A 15,046-nucleotide genomic window follows, 5' to 3' on the forward strand; every position below is an offset into this window, starting at 1 on the left:
GGCAGTATGAACTCTGGGAGTGGGAGCTGGGTGGGATCCTTAGATTACTGGGTTATAGGCACACAAGGGGATTATAGGATGCTGACCTCCTTTTTGTTACTGTTTGCTGTTGGCTATGAGATGAGTGATTTCTACTTTGCCATGTGCTGTTATGGTAGTACTACCTACAGTGCTACCTTGCCATAGGCGTGATGCCAAGCAGGCCAGTGAGTCATGGAACCTTCAAAACTTTGAGCTAGATTAATCCTCCTCTCCCTCTCCCACTCCCTTGCCTTCCCTTGCTCCTGGTTTCCCCCTCTCTGCCAGCCCAGGCAGAAAAGTCTGTGAGATATGGGCTCCAATTACCCCTCCCCGCACCCCCCCCAGAAAAAGCTGGAAGTAGAGCTGTGGCTCAAGTGGTAGTACTAATGTACTTGAGCAAAAGAAATTCATGGATAGTGCTCAGGTCCTGAGTTCTAGCCCCAGGACCAGCACACGCATACACACACACACACACACACACACACACACACACACACACACACACACACACACACACACACACACACACACACACACACACACACACTTTGTGGTGGTATCCAACTGGTACATTTCTGTATTAACTGAAATAGGATAGATTCAAGGGAGAACTCAAATAGTGCAATTCTTTAGAAAGGCTCACTTACAGTCCAACAAAATAAACACCAGGAAATGGGCACTCTACAGGGGTGGGGAACAGAGGAGGAGGGTAGACACATGAAGAAAACAGCGGGTAGGGAAGAAGACAGTCATAAAATTCAGTACATATCCGATAGAATTAGTAACATTGAGGAAGGGGTGGGATTGGGAGGGAAGGGGAACAGTAATGGAAGGGGTGGCATTAATCAAGATGCATTGTATTCATAAACTGATTTGTTGAATAGCAACTCCTTTGTATAACTACTTCAGAATTTTTTTAAAAGTTTTTTGTAGCTTCTGAAACAGCCAGCCATGGAGGCCATGTGCTGGTCTTTGTACCTATCACTCCATTGTAGATGGCTTGTGAATAAATGCTTGCTCAAAGACTGGATGCATGTGAGTCAACAAAAATAAAATTCCAACTTTGGAAAATTTTAAATATTCAATGTTCAAATGGTCTCTAAATGTAGTAGACTTCCTACTCTATTAATTTTTTTCTCAGTCTCTAAATTTGGCTGCTTCTTTCCAAAGAAGAAAATAAATATTTCCAATAATAGAAGAAACCACTTTTTTTTGTATGACCTTAATGTGAATATCTTAAACTTCTTTCTTAAAAAGTTCTCTTTATGTTCAGACTTTTGGGGCTCCACAGGAACTTATTTGCTATTATTAAAACAAGTGATGCTAAAATTATTTCTGAATGATATATTATTGGAAATGAGTCATGGTGGATTAATAATACAACTTAGGATATTGATTAAACCATTTAACTACTTTTAGGAGTATTTCTCTGAATCTTTTACTTCCTTGGGGCACTGATTTTCTAAGGCTCAGGGTTCTCTATCAACACTGGATGCTTTCCTGCGAGAAGGTACATTTTTAATTGGTTCTTATGTGTTGGTATTCATCATTCTTCTCTGTTCCCACCATCTCTCCTGTGTTCTATTCAATTTAATGGTGATTTCATAAGCCAGTTTCTTTGTTGCACTGGAAGGAAAGACTTGCATGCATTATAGATTCCTGGCTGCAGAACTCTGTGTGAAGTACTACAGAGAGCTGCTGTAAAATTACTATTGGTGGCAATTCTCTAGGTATGATGGAAGTGATACGGTTTGCTCAGTTCTCAGTGGAGCCTTTCACTTTATTGGTATTTATCTATTCTATTTTAATAAGCCATTGGATAAAGGCAGGCAGAGTGGGCCACAAATCAATTATATGATCCATGTAGCAGCTTTAGAGGGCTCAAGCTGCAAAGGACATACTGTGGTGAAATGGTATATTTAATTGTGATGTCTGCATTGAATCCATTCAGTTCAATTGTATCTTTTAAAGTCCTGAAAACACTAGAACAGGCGAATTGGATGAGCACTTGCTCAGAACAAGCACATAATGAAGAATGAGATATGGTTTTCCCTAGTACTGTTGCAGTCATAGCGGTCTAAACATTAGTCATATTACATTTCCCTTTAGAGTTTTTAACTTAACAGGAGATTCCTCTGCCCTTCAGCAAGTTTTATTATGCCCATTCTTTCATTCTCAAATATTTGTTTTGTACCTAGCAGTTGCTAAATACCATGAAAGGTGTGAGGGTACAAAGACCACTTCCTTCCCATAAGGTAATGTAACAGATTTGGAATCCTTTGGTTTTCTTTCTTTTTTTTTTTTGTCGGTTGTGGGGCCTGAGCCCTGTCCCTCAGCTCTTCAGCTGTAGATTAGAGCTCTACTACTTGAGCATCAGCCCCGTTTCTGGCTTTTTTCTGCTTATGTGGTGCTGAGGAATCGAACCAGAGGCCTCATGCATGCAAGGCAAGCACTCAATCACTGAGCCACCTTCCCAGCCCCACTTCAGTTACTTTTCAAACTGAGTGCTATATTTTTTCTTGGGCCAGCCTGAACCTCCATCTCCTATTTATACTTCCCAAATACTTGGGGATGACAGGTGTTTGCCCACACATTCAACTTTTAAGGGTTGAGATAAAAACTCATCAACTTTTTCTCTCAGGCTACAGTCCTGACAATCTTAACCTCCAGAAGTATGGGCCACCAAGCCAAGATAGCCCATTTTTACTTATTTTTTAAATAGGATATGAAAGTTGGGCCTTTTGGGCTGGGAAGGTGGCTCAGTGGTAGAGTGCTTGCTTTGCATGCATGTGACCTTGGGTTCGATTCCTCAGTACCACATAAGCAGAAAAAGCCAGAGGTGGTGCTGTGGCTCAAGTGGTAGGGTGCTAGCCTTGAGTTGAAGAGCTGAGAGACAGCACCCAGGCCCAGAGTCCAGGCCCCATGACCGACAAAAATAAATAAATAAATAAATAAAGTTGGGCCTTTTGATTTAATATGTGCAATATGTATATATATATATATATATAATATTTCACATTTTATTTTATTGCTACTAGATGCATCACTTTAAGGGAACCTCAGTTTCCTTATTTAAAACAAAGATAATGATTCCCAGATCAGTCAGAACTATTGTGAGGATCAAATGAAAACAAATATAGAAGTACTTATTAAAATTGGACATCAGGAGAAGAAAGATGATATAAAAATGTGGTGTAATTGGAGAAAAACCAGAATTCAAAATATTGCTTGCAATAAAGTGAGGTATATAAAAGCACTAGCCTTGAAACAGGGTTGTGTTGGAAGAATTTCCTGTTTTATTGCTGTCTGGCATCCGAACCTCACACAAGAGATCCTTGGGTTTTCCAGTTCTCATTTTTCTCATCTAGGTGATAGGAGTGCAGAGTACTTGTAGGCAAAAGTGAATTATATACAGTGCCCAGTAAGCTGCACACACAGCAAGGGGTTAATAAGTAGTGTTTTTGAGGAAGGGGGAAGCGGATGAGACAAATGCCTTTGCCCATTTACCCAAATGATCACAAACAAGACCACATTAAAGCTACCAGCACAACTATGTTTACTGCAGCATTATTTACCATAGCTAAGATATGGAACCAACCCAATTGCCCCTCAGTAGATGAATGGAGCAAGAAAATGTGGTATATATACACAATGGAATTCTATGCCTCCATCAGAAAGAATGACATTGCCCCATTTGTTAGGAAATGGAAAGGCTTGGAAAAAATTATATTAAGTGAAGTAAGCCAGGCCCAAAGAAACATAGGTCCCATGGTTTCCCTTATTTGCAATAACTAGTATATGTCTGAGACAAGCAGAAACAGTCAGATAAGTTGATGTTAGGTGAAATAAACCCCAAGATAGGGACTCAAATGGTTTTTCTTTCTTGCTATTGTTTCTAACATATTTATAAGATGATATCTTTGTTGCTTTGTATATCCCTCCTCCATTGTATAAGCCCTGTTTTCACTGTATTTGATGTTGGTATAATTTGTGGAGGGAAGGGAAAAAACAAATTGTTTAAATAGAGATACAGGTGGACCCATTGCAACAATGAGATGTACAAGATGTTATGTCGAAAAATGAACTTTACAACTTTGGTGTGGTGGTGGTGGTGGGAAGATGGGAAGGGATGGTAAGGGGAAACAGAGGAGGAGGCAACAATGCATTGTATTTTCACAATAAAAACTAATTAATAGTCATGAATAAATAAAAATGCCTTTGCTCACATCTTTGCCACCTCAGTGCTGATGTGTGCAATCATGGTACTCAGAAGGGCTATAACTGATGATGACAATGACAATGGCGAAAATAAGCAATGCGAAAATCTAAAGTATTACAGAGCCTCTCCATTAGGTACTTCTATTTGTGGCCACAGCAATGTCTCAGCCAGAGGACATTGGAAATACCGTAACTAGATGAATGTACAAACAGCTTGGCCTGACAAACCAGACGCACTGGTTCAGAGGTTCAGTTTCTCTCCTCAGATCCATTGTCCTATATTACGGTTGTACCCTACATCTCGGCCAAACTAGATCACTGACCCTTCCTCAAATGCACCTTCATGCCTCCTTTTTTTTCTCTGATTACCACTGCTCCAACATCTCTGCCCTTAGTACTTAGTTCAAACCACATGTTTTAAGGAACTATTTGTTTGTTAACCTTTTCTGCTTTATCACAATTATCTGCTTATTTATCACCCTTGCTGGGGAAACTTCTTGAAGGAAGGGAAATGTCTTTGAACTTTTACAATGTAGCACATTATCTGGCACAAAGTAGGCATCAACAAAAAATGTGTGTTAAATGAAAACATGAGTATGTGTTACTAATTTCCAGTGTGAATGTAAATAGAATATATCAACAAAATTTACTTTGGTTTGTAAGCTTTATGGAATAATAATGTCTAGTCTCCATGAAAGTGAATTTACTCTTCATGAAATAGTACGGGCAGGAATAGGTCCTATTTCTCTGTGTGTCTAATTCCACACAATAAAATCCATCATCTACTTTTAGGCAGTAATTCTGGGTGAGGATGAATGTAAATACAATACTTTTTCCAGGACAAATGTCATCAACTCCTTCTAAAAGTTTTCTCTAAAGTATTACTCTTCAAAATAATTAGTTATTATGAATAAATATGATACTAACTACATACATCTGTCAGTCCGAAGAGTGCTTGAGAAAAAGTGACTTCATTAAACACCTCTGTGTTAAAACATTAAATAGTTCAGACAATATGGAATTTTTGAGAACAGGAAGTATCTACTCATATAAACTTCAATTAGCCTGTGACTGTACATCCCTAATTCAATGATTAGAATCTCCCAGCTGGATGATCTCATACTTGGTGCTACCTCATTAACAAACTGGAGCAAATAGCTAGTTATGTGCCAGGGACAAAGAAGGTGGCAGATTACTCAATGTAACATTTAAGACTGACACCTGCCAGGTTCTTGTTGTTGACAATTTGGATCATACCACCATTTACCTACCCCAGTGGTCATGTTTTGGCTGGCAAAGGTCACTACAAACTTATGGTACATAAGCAGTATTCTCTTATGGACATAACTTTATGCCAGGAAATGTTGACTCACTGCACAAATGTGTTAAGTTGTCAAATGCAAGTTAGTTAAGCAACATGCAAGTTAGTTTAGCAATAAATGAAGATGCTGGGAAGTCTTTAGGCTTAAAAAATACCAAACCAACAATTGGCAAGAATTCCTTGTGTCCACAAGGGTCTATCACTTTGGCTTCTCTGTTCTGAGGTTATTCAACGGTTCCTTACAGGGATGACTAAGTGTCACAGCCCCTGGCACTGAATCAGTTCTTCTGTAACATCTTCCTGTAACTATATATGAGGAATGGAAAAGAAACTCTCAGAAGATAAAAGAGAAAGGAAAAGAAAAGGTGAGGTATGAAGAGGCAGACACAAAAATGAAGGAAGGAAAGGCCACACAGAGCCAATCCGCCAATAAACAATAAGCATCAAGGTAATTCTATGTCACATTTGTGTCATCTCCCTTCCTCTTACTAGGACTGAGTAGTATTGAGAAGCTACTTTGTATTAGTGTGTGTACTAAATGTGTATTTTTATTCTCTAATTTCACCCTAACTATGGCTTAGATGGTTTATAGATGAGGTTTAAGGCCAAGATCATAATCACACCGTCACACCACACTAATAAAAACTAAGGAATTATAAAGTTCAGATATGAGAAAAAAGTCATAGGACCAGTCACAGAATGACTAAGAGAGCCTAACTTTATTAAGGAAAGAAACATAGGTGTGTGTGTGTGTGTGTGTGTGTGTGTGTGTGTGTGTGTGTATACATATATATATATACACACACACACATATATATACACACACACACACCAGTCTCTGTCTCTGTCTCTGTCTGTCTCTCTGTCTCTCTCTGTCTGTGTCTCTCTGTCTCTCTGTCTCTGTGTCTCTCTCTGTCTGTCTCTCTATCTCTCTGTCTCTGTCTCTGTCTCTGTGTCTGTTTCTCTCTCTCTCTCAAGTACTGGGCTCAAACTCAGGATCTGGGTCCTAGCCATTAGCTTTTTCAGTCAAGGCTGATGCTCTGTCACTTCTGGTTTTTCACCAACTTTTCTGCCTGGACTGGCTTCAAATAGTGATTGGTAGATTTCTGCCTCTTGAGGAGCTAGGATTACAGGCATAAGGCACCAGCAAACAGCTCATATGTAATATATTTTAACTGGCAGATACATTTGATAATTGTCTTTCAAAGAACTCAATGTAAAAGCCTACATATTTATACACATGCCAATATACTAGCTAGCCTTTATGCATTCTAGATGAAAACTGCTTTTAGAATCAGCTTACCCATCACAATAGAAATGGATTAATGTGGATCAGCCATATTTTTAGTTAAAAAATTCAAGAGACTTTTAGTTAAAAATTTCAAACGATGGGTCATTCATTTAGAAATATTTAAGTCCAATTGACTTTGCTTGTTTTTTAAAATGAATCCAAGTTCAGATTTTAAAAACCTGATTTAATAGATGGATGATATTTTGAAGAACACATGTCTGGCCCAGGCTTGGATATTAATTGGATATTAATGTCTCCCAAAGACCCCTGTGTTAAATGCTTGGTCCTCAGCACTGATGAATAGTAGTAGAACATTTAAGTCTCCAGGTCTAAATAAGGTCCTCAGATCATTGGGGATTGTGAGATCCCAGGCCCTTCCTTCTTCTCTTTTATGCCTTCTGACTTGGGATATGAGAGGTTTTGTTCTTCCACCTGCACCTGTCATGGTGTGCGATTTCATCACTGGGCCAAATCAATGGAGCCAATAAATCATGCACAGTAATCTTCAAAACTGTGAGCCATCTTTGGCTGGGGGAAGTAAGAGAGGATGGGGAGGGAAGGGATAGTGAAAGAACACAAAGGAAGGGATAACAATGCTCGACAAGAAATGTACTCATTACCTTACTCATGTGACTGTAAGTCCTCTGTACAGCATCTTTTCAATAAAATAAAATAAAAAAAACCCTGTGAGCCAAAATGAATCCATTTTAAGTCAACTACCTCAGGTATTTTGTTAAAGAAATGAAAGATGACCAACAGGAAATGATTTGATCAATATTGTTGAAATAAAGATGTAGCTTGTAAAGGTGACAAACTACTTTGAAGGAGACAGCAATCATATAAATTTACGTTTTGTATATCCATAAGATCATTTACTGCTTTCTAGTTCCAACTTACTTCAAAGAACTCAGAGCAACAGTGCAAAATACAAAAGAGAAAGAAAAAAATGTCAATTACTGCCTGAACACCCAGTTCTGAAATCAGATACAATAACTGACCCAAAATTAATCTCCTCAGAGTAATGTAAGCCTCTAGTTATTGTGTGTGCATCCCTTTCCCCTAATTAACCCATGTCTGTAAGGAAAAGTCTTAAACTGTTGGGTATTTCTTCTTTTCTCTCTAACTCCTTCTGACTCCTGAGCAGCATTATGCTAATTGTGGTGATCAGTTAGGGAAGACTTGAAGAAGCAAAAATGGGGATTTCTTAGTGAAAAGAACAAAAAGAATGGGGGTAGAAAGAGCTCATTCAAAGAATGGTATTTGAAAGGTGTTTAGGTGGACATAGTTGTTTGTTTTTGGTGGTAATGGGTTTTGGACACAGTGCCCCGTGCTTGCTAGGCAGACATTCTACCACTTGAGTCACTTCTCTTCCCTTGTTTTGCTTTATTTAGTTATTGTTTTAGGTAGGGTCTTGCATACTTTAGGCCTGTTATGAACCACAATCTTCTTTCCTATATTCCTTAAGCTAGAATTATAGGGCCTCTAACTTTTTTGGAACCAAAATAAGTTGGAGAAAATGTGAGCTAAACCTGAACACAAATCAGACATTAGGTGCTACTTGAGAACTGCACCGTGACAGGCACTAAAGCAGTGAGAGGCGCAATTTCCACACTGAAGGAACATTCCGTGTCATGTTGCACAGAAAGGCATTTTCAGTGACTCTTTTACTGCTGAAAGTGTTAATATATCCCATTTGTTACAGGAACCATGATGCAATGCACCATGGACTAAACTTCATATTATACTAACCGAATAAACACTTAAATTATGAAGGGCCTATGGCTGAAAAAGGAAAAAAATGAAAACCATAAAAAACTGCAAGTGCTTTGCTAAGTATCTTTGAACCACCTACTTAAGCATTTTACCCAAACCTAAAATAGGAGGCACAGAAACAGCTCCCAAGTTACTCAAAGACACAGTCTTTCTTGCTGTACCCACAAGAATGCACCACTGTTTTACTCAAGACAAAATTAAATTTAAAAAAACTTTGGAGAAGGCCTACAGCAAATATTAATCTTCATGGCTCTATGAGCAAAATACTAGACATATTTGGGACATTGATGATAGGCTTGGTTGAATGAGTGAATGAATGAACATATTTTATCTTCCTACTGCCATTGTGGACATGCGACATTAAAAATGGCACTGAGCTTTGGGAGAGCAACACTGAGGAAATGAGAAACTGCTCTCCCCCTCCCTGCCAACTCCAGATACTCCCCTATTTCTTTCAGAGAGCACATACTACTTTACTGTGGCTGGAACCTTAAAAGGCTGGTACTTTCCCCAAAGATTTTATAAGGGGAGAAGGAAACGTGGTCTTGTAAAGGGAATCTTCTAAAAAACACAAAAGAAAGGAGGGTGTTATAGATAGAAATAATGTCCCAGTAAATATGCTGATATGCTAACTTCTGGAACCTGTATCTATGTCCTGGTACATGGAAAGGAAGAACTACGTGCCCAGATGCACACTGATCAGCAGGACCAGGAATCTGGGCTGGGGAGATTATTCTGAATCACTCAGGTGGAGATCAATGTTCTCAGAAGGGCCCTTAGAGGAAGACTGAAGTGGAAGCACAGGCCATAGTGGTCCAATGTGAGAAGACTTGACCTGCTCCGCTGGCTTTGAAGATGGAGGAAGGGGCTCAATCAACACTTCTCCAATATAGAAGGCAAGAACACCGATTATCTTCTAAAGCCTCCAGAAAGGAGTGCGGCCCTGAAAGCAACTTGATTTTATCCCAGTGGCTTCCATTTTGGACTTCTGACCTTTAGAACTATCAGTTAAAAAATCTGTATGGTTTTAACCTATGAAGTTGCTGGTAATTTGTTATAGCAACAATAAGAAACAGAAGGTGAGTGATGAAGGGGAGGGACTGAGAGGTAGGTAGACCGTCTATAATATTATGAGCGCTTAAGTAAGGGAGTTATCCCTTTAAGGCTCTGATTTTCTCATTCTTACCTTTGAATAACATACTTACGGTGGGATTTACCAGTAGGTATAGCTACAATTGGAATTTTTTTTGGGGGGGGGGCCGGTCATGGGGCCTGAACTCTGGGCCTGGGCGCTGTCCCTCAGCTCTTCAGCTCAAGGCTAGCGCTCTACCTCTTGAGCCACAGCGCCACTTCCAGCTTTTTTCTTTTTTCTTATGTGGTGCTGAGGAATCGAACCCAGGGCCTCATGCATGCAAGGCAAGCGCTCTACCACTGAGCCACCTTCCCAGCCCCACAATTGGAATTTTTATTTTTAATTTCTTATAATGACTTTTTAAGAGCTGTGCTATGGCTTAGATAGGGTTTGCATGTGTTCTCGCCCCTTAGTGGTCTAATTGGGTGGGATTAAAGCAGTTATTATGGGACTCTTACTTCCTGTGAGAGGGAGTTTTTACAAAAGAGCCCCTCCTGTCTCGCCTGTGTTCTTGCCATTGTCTTTCATCATGAAGTGACATAGCTACTGGGCTCCTTACCTGGTAAGGAGCTACACTATAGTGTGCTACACTATAGGTACTCACCATTGCCAGCCCCCTCCCTCACAGTACTTGGTGTTAAGATGTACTATGAGGATTCCGAAAGAAGAGAGCAAGGAAACAAATAAAAAATTAACAGAGAAAAATGTATCAAGTATGAAGTGTCTAGGATGGGGATCCACACCACTCACCGCTCTTTGGGGCAAAGTTGCTGTCTCTGAGTTCTATAGGAACTTTCATAACACAAGAGTTGCAGGACCCTATTGTTTCAAACTATGAGCTGAAAAGCTCCAGTGCTGCTGCCTCCTCCTCCCCCTCCTCCTCCTCCTCCTCCTCCTCCTCCTCCTCCTCCTCCCCCTCCTCCTCCTCCTCCTCCTCCTCCCCCTCCTCCTCCTCCTCCTCCTCCTCCTCCCCCTCCTCCTCCTCCTCCTCCTCCTCCTCCTCCACCCCCTTCTTACTCCGCCTCCTCTTCTTCCTCTTCCTCCTCCTCCCCTCCTTTTCCCCATTCCTCCTTCTCCCTTTCTTCTTCTTCTCCTCCTCCTCCTCCTCCTTTTTACAAGTTGCCTAACCTTAAATGTTTCATTATAGTAATGGGAAATGGATGAATGTAAACAGTTTCAGGTCCATCAAAAATTTGAGAAGGTACAGAGATTTCCTATGTATCCTTTTCCTTCAATATAGATAGTATCTTCCATTATTTTCATCTTGCAGGAGTGAGAGGGCTATACTTCTTACAACTAATTAATCTGTACAGACAATATTGTCACACCAAGTTCACAGTTCACCTCAGGGCTCAGGTTTTGGTGTTTGTACTTGGGCCAAGTGCACAATGACGTATCCATCATTATAGAATCAGATGAGTAATGTTATTACTCTAAAAATTTCTTTACTCTGCTTAGTCATTTTTTATTGTCCCGTTAGTGTTGTCTTTTCCAGAATGTGATATATTGTTGGAATCATACAACATGTAGCCATTTTAGATTGGCTTCTTTCACTTAGTATTAAAGTCTTCTTCTTATCTTTTTATGGTCTGATAGCTTACTTCTTTTTAATGCTGAGGAATATTCCATTGTAGCACAGTTCATTTTTCCACTCATTTACTGGACACTTTGTTAACTATTAAGTTAGGGCAATTGTGAATAAATGCCCATGCGCTGGTTTTGATCAGACATGTTTTCATTTATCCTTTGCTGGATATATATATATATATATATATATATATATATATATATATATATATATATATATATATAAAGTGTAGATCTAGTTTCCTATTGAAACTGGTAAATTCTCCTCCAACACTTGTACTATTTTGCACTCTTAACGATGAGTGAGTTTGTTACTGCTCTACATATTCACTGCCATTTGATGTTAGTATTTTGGGTTTGTGGAATTCTAGTTGTATAGTGGTATCCCCCTGTCAGTTACAAGACTATTTGGGATATTAGATGAGATCACTTCTTTGAATTGCTCAGCTCTATATGTGCTACACTATAGGTACTCACCATTGCCAGCCCCCTCCCTCCACAGTACTTGGTGTTAAGATGTACTATGAGGATTCCGAAAGAAGAGAGCAAGGAAATAAATACAAAATTAACAGAGAAAAATGTATCAAGTATGAAGTGTCTAGGATGGGGATCCACACCACTCACCGCTCTTTGGGGCAAAGTTGCCATCTCTGAACTCTATAGGAACTTTCATAACACAAGAGTTGCAGGACCTTATTGTTTATTTATTTACTTTTAGAGGAAAAAGGAAAAGCAGGAGGTGGATTATGAGTGTGAGGCGGAGTGTGAAGAGCAAGAGAAGGAAGAGGTTAAGGGAGAGAAGGGAAAGAAAATGAACACAGGGTGGGACTTAGGCAGGAAGAAAATATGGGGAAGATTTTCCCTACTAGAGAAGTGTACCTCTACTGTGAAAGGAAGGGAAGCTACAAATGAGCAGGTTGCTCCTCTTTCATTTTTGTCTTGATCCTACATCATTTCTTCCATCAGTTTGGCACTGTATAAGGCCATACGCACAAACAAACATACATGAATTCATTGAAAGTGTACTGTGTGTATTGGGATAGCAAAGGTTGGGACTCATGCATTTCTGATAAATTCCAGAGGTTAAGATGAATATTTAAAGAGTTAGAGAAATGGTCTTTTGAGGAGAGTAGCTTTAAATCTGTTGACCTTTCATCGATAATTCCTTCTTCAAAGGAGATGTTATGCTGGGAAGGTGGCTCAGTGGTAGAGCACTTGCCTTGCATGCATGAGGCCCTAGGTTCGATTCCTCAGCATCACACAAGCAAAAAGAAAAAAGTCAAAAGTGGCACTGTGGCTCAAGTGGTAGAGCGCTAGCCTTGAGCTGTAGAGCTGAGGGACAGCGCCCAGGCCAGAGTTCAGTTCCCACGACCAGACCCCCCCCCCCAAAAAAAAAAAACAAAAACAAAAACAAAAAACAAAGGAGATGTTATATGCATATAAATTGTCTGTAGGTAATATCTTTGCTATTTGTTTTGCAGAAAGATGTTCAAGATATTAGAGTATCTTGCACAGTGGAAAATGCAAAATTTTAAGTTTGAATGACAATGTATTTCTTTTTAGTCTTTGTAGCCAACGTAGATTTAATATCCACAGAGTTATAAGCATAGTGGAATAATTTCAACATCCAAATTATAAAGATCATTACCAGACTTTGGATGTGCATTGTGATCAAAATAATTTTTTATTAAAAGTGATATAGAACTGCTAATAGGCCATTTTGTGGCTAGGAGAAATTTTAAGAAATAGGTAGATTTCAAGAGCATTCTTTCAGTTGAGTAATAAATGATTTTAGAAAGGCACAAAAAGAAACCTCATGAACTATTATTCTTTTAAAGGAATTGTAAATTGCAAAGTAACTTAGTGCATGACATAACTCGCTTAAAATTATAACAAGATTACTTCCTTGGCTTCTTCTTAAAGCCGACCTAAAATTAAGTTAAATATCATTTAATGACATTAGCTATTGAGCTTTTTCATTGCTTTTAAAATGAAAAAGTAAAGTTTTCTAAAGTGACCATGACATGTTTAAGTAACTATTTCCCAAAAGATTCACTGTATAATTTCACTTGAGAAGATATGAGTAAACATAGGTCTGCTGCAGTATTGTAGGAAGCAATTTACTGTTTCCTCTGATTTTGGAAAACCTTTTAAAATACACAAAATATGCTGCACTTGGCCACAAACTTTTTTTAAGTTTTCAAAACTGGATAACCAGTAGTGCTGATAGCTGTTCATCAATGGGCTTAGAAATGTCAGGGGAAAAAAATGAATTTTTTCCCATCTACCCTTTGCCCTATTGGCTGCTAAACAATATTACAACTGATCTGTAACAGGGTTACAGATCTAAAGATTTTTTTTCTATGAGCATACACAAGTTTCTGTTAGAAGACGCTGATTTTTTTAAAGTAAACAATTACTTAGTATAAAGAGCTTTATGTTTGACCCAGTTGAGCAATCAGCAAGTTTATCTAATCCTGAAAAACAGCTCAACATGATGTTCGAGGCAGGTATTCATCTTTTCCCCTAAAGAGTTTTGCTGGCAGCAGTCAAAACCAAAGTGGGAATTTAATAAAAATGAAAATTGTGGTAGCAAAATATACTTACAAGGTTAGTTTTGATCTATTACAAAAAGTTGGTAGGTTATAGTGGTTTCTATATAACCACAGTACCGATTTAGAAAATTCCCAGAGAAACAGCTGCATTTTGATATATAACCTGCATTGCCTGCATAGGAAACCCAGAATTCCAGGGCATTTCTTCAGATACCAGAATCTGAATACATAACACTGGTAAAAATCACATGCACTTCTTGTTGAGAAACAGTGTAATAAAACCATAATGAGTCTGGGGAGTCGGGGGAGAAAACAGACAAGATGGGGGAGAATGGTGAAAGGTGAAAATAGGTGAGGGAGAATAATTATCAAGAATTGCTAGACACTTAGATGGACAACTCATGCACAACTTTTGGAAGTTCAGAAAAAATAAAGCTATACCTATTCATTACAAAACACATTATTTACTCTAAAGGCCCTATTGTCTATTATTTTCACTGCAGGTTGGAAAAAAAAGTGAAGTCAGTTCTGTAGGGCCACTCAGAAAACTGTGGTGCTCATACCACTGGATTCTCATACCTGTGAATGCCTCCATTTCTGGCATTTGATGGCAACTGGATGAGGCAGACCTGGAAGAATTTTTTCCAGATGATGGAAGATTAATTCCTGCACATTTTCTGCACTGTGCTCCAAGTACTTAATTCCAAATGGGACAGTGGTGTGAATCACCAGGGAAGGGCCGATTTCTGATGACTCTGTAGTGTAAGAGGAACATAATCATCTTAAAGGGGGAACATGGAAGCATCCCCAACACTTCAACCTACAGTTAGAAGTAGATCATAATCATTAGGCAATAAATGGAGAATAATCAGATTCTAATATTGAAACATAAATGAAGCTATTTCAGAAATTCAAAATCAGCTTTAGCTGATCTTGTATATATCATGGAGTTATTATACATCGGTAAAACTTATAAATACAAAAGTACAATTATGACTAATAGTAATGGAAACTAATAATAAACTAATCATAACTTGAAAAAAAGATGTTTTAGAGAACAAGTGGTCAGGTGTTGCCAAAGGACTGGAAGGAAGGGTAACAAGAACACTTAATAGGTACTGATTATGATATATTTATTGGTGTTTTAA

At 38.8% G+C, this 15,046-nt stretch overlaps 1 protein-coding gene across 4 annotated transcripts in view; it reads right to left on the reverse strand.

Moving 5' to 3' along the window:
- The window catches only part of Rnls (renalase, FAD dependent amine oxidase), a 310,663-nt gene that overhangs the window by 98,515 nt on the left and 197,102 nt on the right, over positions 1-15,046 (reverse strand). For all 4 annotated transcript variants that reach the window (XM_070021136.1, XM_070021133.1, XM_070021135.1 and 1 more), the window contains exon 6: positions 14,478-14,653. In XM_070021136.1, the coding sequence (XP_069877237.1) occupies positions 14,478-14,653 (176 nt within the window). The remainder of the gene's footprint in view (positions 1-14,477; positions 14,654-15,046) is intronic.

This window comes from Dipodomys merriami, unplaced genomic scaffold (assembly GCF_024711535.1).
Source record: "Dipodomys merriami isolate MVZ:Mamm:240054 unplaced genomic scaffold, mDipMer1.0.p SCAF_14, whole genome shotgun sequence".
Lineage (NCBI taxonomy): Eukaryota > Metazoa > Chordata > Mammalia > Rodentia > Heteromyidae > Dipodomys > Dipodomys merriami.